The sequence below is a fragment of the Danio aesculapii genome, chromosome 25 (assembly GCF_903798145.1).
Source record: "Danio aesculapii chromosome 25, fDanAes4.1, whole genome shotgun sequence".
Classification (NCBI taxonomy): Eukaryota; Metazoa; Chordata; class Actinopteri; order Cypriniformes; family Danionidae; genus Danio; species Danio aesculapii.
In genome coordinates, this window is record NC_079459.1 from 26585288 (window position 1) to 26597014 (window position 11727).

The window sequence follows — 11727 nt, forward strand, 5'->3', positions numbered from 1 at the left end:
ATGGTCAAATACATGCACATTTGTGTCAGAGCGCGGTGTTTAGTGATTATTCATATTAACCCTCATTTGTGTAATAAACAAACAATTTGAGAATCAAAAGACATGTGAAAGAGAAACCATATCAGAGCCGCACTATTCTTAAAGTGACAGCGCGCAATTTTTCTGCTGCCGCCTGTTTTTATTATTAATCAAACAACAAATGGAGAAAATCATTCACGGCTCTTGACTGAAGAACTTTTGTAGCTAAAGTTTTTTTCTTACAGTGACGATGCTTAAAGCACAGTTTAAACAACAGATTTAATAACTCGTTTCTAATAACTGATTTATTTTATTTTTGCTATGATGACAGCTATGATGATTCTAGCCGAAATAAAACAATTAAGCCTTTCTCCAGAAGAAAAAATATTATAGGAAATACTGTGAAAAATTCCTCTGTGAAACATAATTTGGGAAATATTTATATTAAAAAAAAAATTCACAGAAGCGCGAATAATTTTGACTTCAACTGTAATCGTTTTGAATAATCGTGATCACAATTATGACCAAAATAATCGTGATTATGATTTTTTCCATAATCGAGCAGCCCTAACCTGTCTGTAGTACTGTTTAATTTGAATACATTTATTTTACCACTAATTTTGTGATTTTTGTGATTTTTAGCATTTTCTCTTTATGCGAGTTTTTGATATTGTGATATAGGTCTTAAATTTAATACCTAATGGTCTTAAAAAGGTCGAACTACCAAAATGACCTCAAACTCCTCAATCTGTTCATTCAAAGCAGTTTAATTGTAAAGCGGCCTAGTTGAAACCATTACAAATATTGGGAGGACATTAGCTTCAAATGTTACAATACATAACAAACATTAGAACATATTGAAAATAAAATATAAGGTTTAACCTATTAAAATCAATGGCCTTATCACCTTTATTCACTGTATTTAAATATTGCTAAAAGTTACTGTAGTTATTTAGTGAAGAGCAGCTAATCTCTCATTTTGATCCGCTGTTTTGTTTAAACAGTGGAGTCATTTTAAGAATCCACATATCTATTCAATTACTTTTGTAAATGTTTGTGCTCATTTAAGACAAAACTGTTTGTGTTTAAAATAAAACGTGCCAGGACAGACATGTTTACATATTAATGAGTGTGTTTCTGTTTACAAACACATCCAAATCCAAAAGTGTCCACTTTCACTCCTCTTCAAATCACGTGTAGAAAAGCTGATCTGGGAACAGTGTCTTTATCACTACAGTGCACGTCTTCCTGTCAGCATCGATACATGACTGATTTAGAGATTGCATAGGAAGGGTGACAATTGATGCATAGCTTTAATGGAATTAAAATGAATGCGGTTGTTGTAATAATTTCAACATGCTTTCAAGCCAAAAGAAAGCGAATGCATTCTTCTCTTGAGCAGCTTTTGCAGTTATATCACATTTGAGATTGTTTTTTTGTTACTTACAAATTAAAAATACAGGAAAATACTTAAACAGGATGATGAATGGTAAAATACAAGAGAATCCTGGCAAAAACGGGAGGATTGACACGTATGGTTTCTCTAGGCCCTGTTCACACTAACATTGATATTTTTTAGCTGCCTGAAACCGAACCTTTCTGAAAACTTCGACCAGGGTGAAGATTTTCGCCTCATGTCATCATGCGTGCTGTTTTCTCCTTTCTGATTGGCTGTCACTGCTGGGTTCACACTAAAGGCGGGAGACGTAAATGAGGCAAATATTGCATATTTTGCGTCGTTCAACTCAATTACATGGAAAACTCTTAATCATATTACTGTCTTAATCTCATAAAATCGGAGTGTTTGTCCATGTAAAGCATAACATAAGTGTGTGAAGCATAACATAATATTCCACTGTAGATAAATGCAATTTAAATCCATACACCACACACTAGAATGCCAGTTGAGTGACGCGTATACACACTCTTTAAACTGGAATTATGGTGGAATATCCTGTGCAGTTCATATTCAAAATTTGTAAAACATTAAATATGTGGAGCGGTGATGCGTGAGGACACTGCTTTAGATGAAACATTCCTGTTCTCTGTTGCTTTGGTTTAGGAACCGTATGGACGGCAAATTTTGACGACATCCCAATGGACACAGGCAGCTCCACGGCTCCCAGCGCACCTGTGTCTAACTCAACGGCTTCAGTGCCTGAATCTTCAGGCTGGAGCTCTCCAAACGCCTCTGGAGACGGAGAAACAGGCTGGGCAGACTTCTCCAGCTTCACACCTGTCAGGTATCATTATTGCTGATATTTATAAACCACGAATAGAATTGGGTTATGTAACTATTTATATATTAAAATTAATATTTGTAATCCAATGTTTGATATGATAATAGAAGTTCTATATTTAGATGTTAAGTGTATATAGTCTTAGATTGTTGTATATTATATTTTTTAGATGATTAGATGAAAGATCTCACTGACAAATAGGTAAAATCAAGTGATTTTAAATGCTTAGGTTTAGCAACTTTCTTTACAATGATTAATTAGTATTTTGGACCTGCCCTGTGATACAAAGATGTGTCTTTTAAAGGCGAGCTATTATGCAAAATCACTTATAAAGGGTTTAAATGCAGTTGTGTGGCAACAGTATGTGATTATAGCCAGTTTCTAATGGTAAAAATTAATGAATTCTATTTTTTATAATCACAATTTATAAGCACCGTCTGCAGAAACACTTCGATTTACATTCTCCCTTTGTATGTGTCATTGGAGGGGGATTATACCGGATTATACCGGCGCTATAAATAAACAGCAATACTAATGGCGATACTTCTTTTCAGTAACGAGTAATTCAATGAGTTTGTACAAGTACTAGTACAAGAGTCAAACATCGATCGCTATAGACTGATGACACTCTGGGGGAGGGGCTTGGACCAGACGTGAGTTTCTGCAGATTTTGAGTGATTTAGACGTATAGAAATGAAACTAAAGGGACGGTTGTTTCATTTTATTGGTGATTACTAATATGAAATTCAATCGTAAGCTTGACAAGCAATTTTGTACAATTTGGCGTTTCCCCATTCAAACAGAATGCCTGAGCATACTGCCCGAGAGGCGTTTCAAAGATGGCCGCCAAGTGAAATTCACATTGTACACATCTAATGTACAGAAAAGACATTAAAGCTTGTTATCCTTGCTGTTTTGACATATACAAATAAAATAATTATAAGTTTTATTTAAATATAATTAGTTTATTGGACATTATAAAACTTCTTGCTTGTACACACAACTAAATATGTAATGCAGCTCTGAACATGTAAATGTGGAAACTTCATTAATGTTCATTTTTCTCCTTTATTTAGCCCTAAGGATCCCTTGAGGTGCAATTCCCCTGTAGCCATGGAGACCAGCATAGAGACGGTGGACCCTCTCGGAGTCAATGCGCCTATGCAGCAAGAAAGTAAGAATAGACCCTCTTAACGTACACGTCAATTTCAACACGCACACACAGAGGTTAGAATAAAGCCTCTTATTGTGTAGACGCAGATCAGTGGCTTCCCAACGAGACCACTCCCACGTCCCCCAGAGGGAAAACAGGGGCCGCCTCAGACCCCGAAGAAGAGCCTGTCAGTGACCGCATCACAGAAACAGTCACCAACGGCTCTATGAAGGAGACGGTCAGCCTTACTGTAGACGCCAAAACTGAAACTGCTGTTTTCAAAAGGTAAGCCCTGCAGATTTTCACTCGCGCAGTGCCACAAATCACTTCCTCTTCTCCCCCTTTGAGACACAAGCTTCACTTCACTCTGCATGTAGACCTGATCTTTCCCTGTCACGTTATCCTCCTGTTCCTCCTGCACCTACAGCCAGCCAGACCCCAGAGCTCTCTCTTTTTTATTTATTTATTTATTTTTCCTTTTAAACGGGGGCTGTTAAGATGCAGAGCTTTGTAACATCTGTTTTGTCTGTTTGAGAACCCAAAAAAAAAGAACAAACTGTCCTTCTTGAACTGCAACTCTTACAACATGAGCTTCCTCTCTCTCTTTGGCGTGCGTGTGGCTTCAGAGTGTTGAAATCGTATCGGTATGTACAGCCAATCAGGGGGCGTGTCTTGTTTTTGTTTGGGTTTTTCTCCCCCCCCCCTTCCATGTCAGACATTGCGTTTTGGTTTGTAACCATGTTTTGTTTGTTCGTCCGTATGTTTGTTTGTTTTCTTTCAAACCGCAATGTATCCATCACCATTTGCATGTTAATATCAGATGTGCTGGTGTTAACAGCATGAAATGCCCCCGTGCATCCTTAAATGGAGCTAATTGTGATCCACGAATACTTCCGGCCATATTTTCCAAAGGAATTCCTCTTCGTTATCTACTGTGCTTTGGTTTTACAAGTCTTTTGCAGAGCTAAATTAAGGATAAATGATGTTTCTCTGTAGGCGTTCACTTGTCTAGAAATATAATATGATCTTCCTGGCATCAGAGGAGGTTATCATTGTTACTGGAGGTGTGACAGTGAATCAAATATACCTTGTTGAGCTGAAGAATTAAGCGTTTAAAGATTGTAATCTCAATTCAGTCTCTCACGTGATCATAATTTTCTGAAAGGTTAGTGATTAGCATATGTTTACTAAACGTTTAGTAAGTTTTTACTCAAAGAAAGCAGTTGACTTTCTATCAGCTTTATCATTTTTGCTACACTCATTTAAATTGGGAAAGAAGTATTGGTATAATGGTCAGATAAACAGTAACATATTATTAAGTTGTCGTTTGAAAGATATTTGTCACTTTACAGGGTGTCCGCAGGGTCTTAAAGTCTTAAAATCTTAAATTCACTGAAAAATTGTATTGTAGGTCTTGAATTATTTTTATAAGGTCATAATTTCTGTCTTAAGGCCGGCTCACACTGTGCGATATTTTATAATGCTGAATGATTGTAGCATGTCAGACAGCATGAACATGGCTCCCATGTCACACTGTAAGATCTCAGCTGTCATAAAGTCAGACTGAACGACAATGAAGACGTGCCAAACACGAACAAAAACGCCCCCAGAGTTAAACGTCATCCCACCCGTGACGCTTTCACTATCCTTCGTCCTGAAATGATTCCTCAAAGCAAACGTTAACAATCTGTAGCAGCAATTTTGCACACAGCATGTCTCAGTAATAAAACTGTAAAGAAAAAAACTGTTTTGACATTTCCTCACGGTCATTTGAATTGACGCATGGATTGCGTCATCAAATTTGGAGCTCCTATTGGTTCTTGGATAGACTCTCACCGCAGCTGTTGTCACACTGCAGGAAAGTGTCTGAAATCTTCTGACTCTGCCAGAACTTCATCAGAGGAAAAATCTGATCGCAACGGGCACTAAGCGGCTGTCAGTGAACATGTCAAACCAATGATCAAAGATCACAGATTTTAGCCTAGGATTTCAGGAATCTTTTAGCATTTCCCAAATTTGTCTCAGATGACAAAATCATGGCTGAAATCTCATAATGTGAGCAGGGCGTAAGTAAAGCTACCCAATCAAGCCGACACCCAATAATCCATCTCAAAACCTTTTTATTGCAAAGAGATACAATTCACAACAGCAATTTGACATTTTGCCAGCAAATTCTCCAAAGCAAGTTCCCTAAACAAGGAAAGAAAACTAAAGCAACACATCCCTTTACATGATCTTTTATTAATAGAAAAAAGCATTGACAGAATTCACTGGGCCATTAGAAAAAGTTCTTAGTGTTTAACCCTGTATAAGTCTGAAAAAAATCATTCTTAATGGTCCTAAAAGGGTCTTAAAGTCTTAAATTTCACTTGAAGAAACCTGCGGAAACCCTGCTTTAAGATTGTAGCAGTAACCATGTCTCACCTATAGGTGGCAACAAACAACCATTAAAATATTTGTTCAAAAAATTCTTCAAAAATGCTGATTTATCTGTTAAATTGATTCGATAACGAGACATCACTCGTCACTTTCATTAAACAGATTTAAAATATTAACATTTTTAAAATATTAATATAAATTATTTAACGGATGGCAGCAAATTACATTTTTTCAGAGACTGACATGTAATATCCTAATTAGGGCTGGGCCATTAAAACTATTTTATTGATTAACTCAAGTGTGAATTTCATGTCCATTTGATTGAATGAAAATTGGTTTTGACCCTAACACGTGATGCTCCTCTATGGGCTCCTGTCCCGAATTTGCAATAGAAACGCACAAACAACATGCAGTGAGCAGAGAAAAACTCTGAGAAATGTTGCGCCCTAGGAAATCAAATTAAATTAAAAACAACATGGGTGCACAAACACACCCACCAAAAAAAACGGCATAATTCAGGACTCTCATTCTCCACAAGACAAATGCATTTGAAACTACGCGCCACACATTGTATTTCTCACAGTGAGATGTAGTGGATAAGACAATTATTGGAGAAGACGTGCATATGAAAAGAACGGTTACCCTTAAATATATATATATATATATATATACACTGTAAATATCTATGATTGTTACCGATCTGATGTTGGAATCCAACGTTGCTGTTTCTGGATAAATTACGTGACCCAGCTGCAAAGACGTTAGAGTAAATATCAACACTGACAAAACCTGCTCAGTGCACTAGACTAATGTACCAGATGCAGTGACCCACTAGCCTAATGTGAGTACTTTATAGAAATTGATATAGCACAAAAAAATGAACAAATGTTCATTTTAAAATAAAATCTTGAAGAAGGTCCCTTTTTAACAATATTTATGAGTTTACTTTCACATTAATTGCATAAAATGGTGTAATTGTTGTTGTTGTTGTTGTTGTTGTTGTTGTTGTTATTATTATTATTATAAAAGTCTTGTATGCATTTATATTCAACTCTATTCAATTCATTTTTGTTTCTATAGCACTTTTATAATGTAGATCTACATGGATCTATTTTTGTGGGAAAAAGTCTGGAATTTTATTTATTTTTTTTTTAAAGGCCACATCGCCCAGCCCTAATCCTAATTTATTATGGATGTAATTTAAAAGGTGAGGGCTGTTTCTTATTAAAAAACACAAAACTGCTGGCTGATATTGAATTTCAAGACTTTAGTTGATACATTAATCAAATATATACAGATAATAAAGCAGAAGTCTAAATGATCAGTTGTGGTTTTTAAGAAATAATAATAATAAAAAACGATTAAATGAAAACAATAACAATGTCAATCTAGATGAGGAAAACAAGAATCCACAATTGTAAATGCAGATCAAGCTCTTCACATACAGTGGTCTAAAACCATAACAAACTATAACAATAAAAAGGCTCCTATATAAATAAATGTGGGCAACAAATATGTGCACCATTGAACCCGTAGTTGTTATCAAACTCCTAATTGATCAGTTTACTGATGCCACCCCAAGAAGTGAAGACTGCTGGCATGATTTTCACCATCATTTCGCACTCACATACTAAAGCAGCTCATCGTCTGTTGTGTGGTTAATAGTCACTCCCGTCTCTGTTCGTCGTTCTGCTCACATCTTATTGTCCGCCAAACCCCATTTCAGAACATTTATTTAGATTTTTTTTTTTTGGTTTTGCCCTGTTGCTTTTAGTGTGGTTCATTCCATTCTGCATGTGTTGTCAAGGGGTTTAAAGTGGGGGTTTTAATTCTGTAAGCGAACTGCAATGAAAGCTGTTTTTAAAGTGCTGTCTTCTCTGATCGTCTTGTAGTGAGGAAGAGAAACAGTCTACCTCTGAAGACGCTTCTGCAAAGTTGTTTGTTGCAGAGAGTGGGGATGCGGAGAAGAGCAATTGTCCTTCTAGTAACTGTCAGAAACCAGGGTGAGTCTTCACTGTATTGTAAACAATTTAAAAAAGTGTTAAAGCTGATTTTTACTTCTGTCGAATGATCGGCGTGACCCATGGCATCTGCCCTGCACGTAGTTGTGCATTTATACTTCTGTCGAATGATCGGCATGACCCATGGCATCTGCCCTGCACGTAGTTGTGCATTTATACTTCTATCGAATGATCGGCATGACCCATGGCATCTGCCCTGCACGTAGTTGTGCATTTATACTTCTGTCGAATGATCGGCGTGACCCATGGCATCTGCCCTGCACGTAGTTGTGCATTTATACTTCTGCGTGCTGTTTGTGTTGCTCTGCAATAACACTTCCAAAACACTGGCTGGCAGTAGGTTTTTATGTTGCTCTTTGTCGAGTTTTTTCGCGGGTGTTTTTTCTGAACGCTAAAAGTAGCTAAAACTCGCTCATTCAGACGGGCAGACGAGCAACAGCATTAATCATAAGGTAAACACAAAGCAAACGTTTCCATCGAGAGCTCCAGAGAAGGCAACTTGTTCCAGCTCTCCAAATAGTGTGACCAAGACATCAAAAATAAATTAGTGCAGTCGAAAAACGGCCGCTATAGTTATGAAGTGACGTACGTCTGTTCAATACAGCACGAGCTGCAGTTAAAGGCTGCGCAGAGCGTGGGTCACCTGACATTAAGTGAGTGAGTGGCGCGAGCAGTCGAAAACATTTGGATACTTTGACTTCTCAACACCGCGTTTCTGTTGTACAAACAAAACTGCTGCAGATTAACAAAGTTAAGCCACCTGTGTGCTAGTTTAAAGTTCCGAGCTCATATCACATATCGCGTCTTTTCCGCGCACAAGTTTTTTTTTTTTTTCCAATATTAGTATATATGACAATATGCATGCGCAAGCGGAGCGACGTGCTCGTGCCTTTCAGACGCACCAAGTAAAAAACATCTCATGCTGTAGTGGTGAGAGTTGTGTGTGGCTTTCTGTGCAATGTAAACAAAACATATGTCAGACCAATTATTAAAATGATTATGCATGTATGAACGCAGATAATAAAAACAGGTCATTTAAATACTTCGCTAATATAAAGCTTAAATTTACATTAGACTTGATAACCGTGAAACCATGATTATTCTTCAGACTATATAATCGTACAACCAAAATGTATTGTTGCATCCATAATAATTGTTATGCAGTTTAAAACAGAACATATGAAAGTGTCTGAATGTAGAAGAAGCCTACTTCAGGAATACACTGCTTTTATTGTGCTTTGAAATACAACATTTGAATGTTTGTAAAAAAAAATTAAAAAAAAAAGCCTTTTATTTAGTTTTAGAGATAGATAGATAGATAGATAGATAGATAGATAGATAGATAGATAGATAGATAGATAGATAGATAGATAGATAGATAGATAGATAGATAGATAGATAGATAGATAGATAGATAGATAGATAGATAGATAGATAGAGATGGATGGCTGGATGGATAGATAGAGATGGATGGCTGGATGGATAGATAGAGATGGATGGCTGGATGGATAGAAAGAGATGGATGGCTGGATGGATAGAAAGAGATGGATGGCTGGATGGATAGAAAGAGATGGATGGCTGGATGGATAGAAAGAGATGGATGGCTGGATGGATAGAAAGAGATGGATGGCTGGATGGATAGAAAGAGATGGATGGCTGGATGGATAGAAAGAGATGGATGGCTGGATGGATAGAAAGAGATGGATGGCTGGATAGATAGATAGATAGATAGATAGATAGATAGATAGATAGATAGATAGATAGATAGATAGATAGATAGATAGATAGATAGATAGATAGATAGATAGATAGAAATTTATGGATAGGGATGGATGGACAGAAATTGATGGATGGATGGATAGATAGATAGAAATGAATAGATAGATAGATAGATAGATAGATAGATAGATAGATAGATAGATAGATAGATAGATAGATAGATATTATTTTTTTATATAAGTTACAGGTGTGCTACTATTAAAACCAAATTTAGGGTTTTTTTTTTAAGCCTATTGTCAAATGAAAAAGGTAATAGCTCCCCCTGTTGTTGCCTTTTTAAATTTATTTATTGACAGCTGTTGGAAGGTTAAATAAAATATTTATATTATATATTTAACATAAGCAATATATCACATTTTTAAATACAATTTTTTTTAGATATTATGCAGACATTTTATTTATATCCTATTATTATTATTATTATCATCATCATCATCATCACTGCTGTAGTTTTTAATGCTTCTTTATATATTCACTAAGCTGTCTTTTTCCCCCCTTACAGTCTAAAGCACTTAGAGAAAGCAAAATCCCCTTGCGAAGCTCTAAATGGTCCTCTCGAGGATGCGGCCGAAATGGACGAAGCCAAGTAAGCCCAATGTTTTCCAGCATCTTCCAGCTGTGCATCTCTTCTGCCAGAAACACTGAACATCTCCCCCCTTTTACCCACACAGATCAGAGCAGCGCACGGCCAACCCAGAGGCAGCAGTGAACGGTCCAGCATGATGAGTCAGTCCACTCCTGTCCCGCACACACACCCGGAGAGACCAGTGCTAGACTGGAGCCCCCATTTAAAAAAAAAAAAAAAATCGAATAAAAAACACAACACCACCAACACCGCCGCTGCTGCTGCTGAATTACTCCAGCACTGCACTGACGCCACCAGATCAGGACCAGCAATATTCATATTAGACAGTTGTACAGAGAAATTTGAACTGTTATGAAGAGAAACATACTCTAATGATCTTTTTTTTGCATTTGTTTATATACTATTGTTCTTATGAGGTGATCTGTCTGACATCTTGCCACTTAAAAGTGAATAGTAATGTTGCTATAGTTAATGATTGTATGAATAAAACAAAAAACAAATATTTTATAACAGACAAATGTATACAGAAACAGAGGATTGATAAAAAAGAAAAGATGAAATACACCGATTGGAAATGTGACCAAAACATAAGCTGTCTTTTTGATAGGATTTTTGTCCTCTTGCACAACAACAAGAAAAACCCAACACGTATTTAATTTCTAACTGAAGGCGAGGCGATGTTAAATTGGTCTGTTTTATTCTGACGTCTTTATTATTATTAATATTATGAGGAACTGATTTGAGATATTCAGAATTCATTTATTTTGCCACCGCTGTTATTTGTAAATGTTTCTTGTATCCTTTCAACATGAGCAAGATTTGGACAACAGACGTTTTTTGGTATAGTTTTTAACTTAATTTATTCTCAGAGAGATGGTGTGTATCATACATGCTCTCCCTTCCCTTGATGAAATGCAGATCTGGGGTGAATGACTGAAAAAAGAAACGGGTGTCCGTTTGCATGTAGCTAGTAGGAGTGATTCTTACCTGCGGGCCTGCATTAAAACAGCCCAGCTTTTTATAACTGTTCTCCTCTCTAAACGAGTCAACCTTTCTACCTGAAGAGTGATGGGAATGCCACATGTTCCTGGTAATGCTACAATGATCATGCATCGACTTTTTTTTTTTTCTTTTTTGTAATAAAACGCTATCTGTGCCAGCAAGAAGGAAAAAGTTCTGTTTGTGAATCGTAATCGTGTTCGTCATCCGGGAAAAAAAGGCCTGATCTAATGTTCAACCTGACCATTTAACTCTTGTGCACTGTTCAAGTTTACTACCCTTTTGTTATGTTCGGGATGAAAACATCCACTGTACAAATGCATCAGATAAATATATATATATTTTTTTGCATTAATATTTTTGCACAATCAGCCTCAGCCTCAAAACTACTAAATGTTTTTATAAATTACAAAATATTAACTCTTTAATTGCCAAATTCATAAACCATGTCACTGATTGAAAAACACACAAAATTGTTACCTTTAATCGGTCTTAGGTTAGGTTAGGTTACTTTATTTATACCCGAAGGTAGATTTGGTTTGCAGTCCAAAG

General features: G+C 36.5%; 1 protein-coding gene across 11 annotated transcripts in view; it reads left to right on the plus strand.

Annotated features, from left to right (window-relative positions):
* Positions 1–11003, plus strand: part of ppp6r3 (protein phosphatase 6, regulatory subunit 3) — a 30338-nt gene extending 19335 nt beyond the window's left edge. For 7 of the 11 annotated variants that reach the window (XM_056451442.1, XM_056451446.1, XM_056451450.1 and 4 more), the window contains exons 20-26: positions 2081–2261; positions 3335–3432; positions 3513–3696; positions 4038–4055; positions 7683–7793; positions 10093–10176; positions 10262–11003. In XM_056451442.1, coding sequence (XP_056307417.1) covers positions 2081–2261; positions 3335–3432; positions 3513–3696; positions 4038–4055; positions 7683–7793; positions 10093–10176; positions 10262–10313 — 728 coding nt within the window. In that variant the 3' untranslated portion in view covers positions 10314–11003. The remainder of the gene's footprint in view (positions 1–2080; positions 2262–3334; positions 3433–3512; positions 3697–4037; positions 4056–7682; positions 7794–10092; positions 10177–10261) is intronic. The other 4 variants (XM_056451445.1, XM_056451447.1, XM_056451453.1 and 1 more) reach the window with 1 other exon arrangement.
* The last annotated feature ends 724 nt before the right edge of the window (positions 11004–11727 follow it).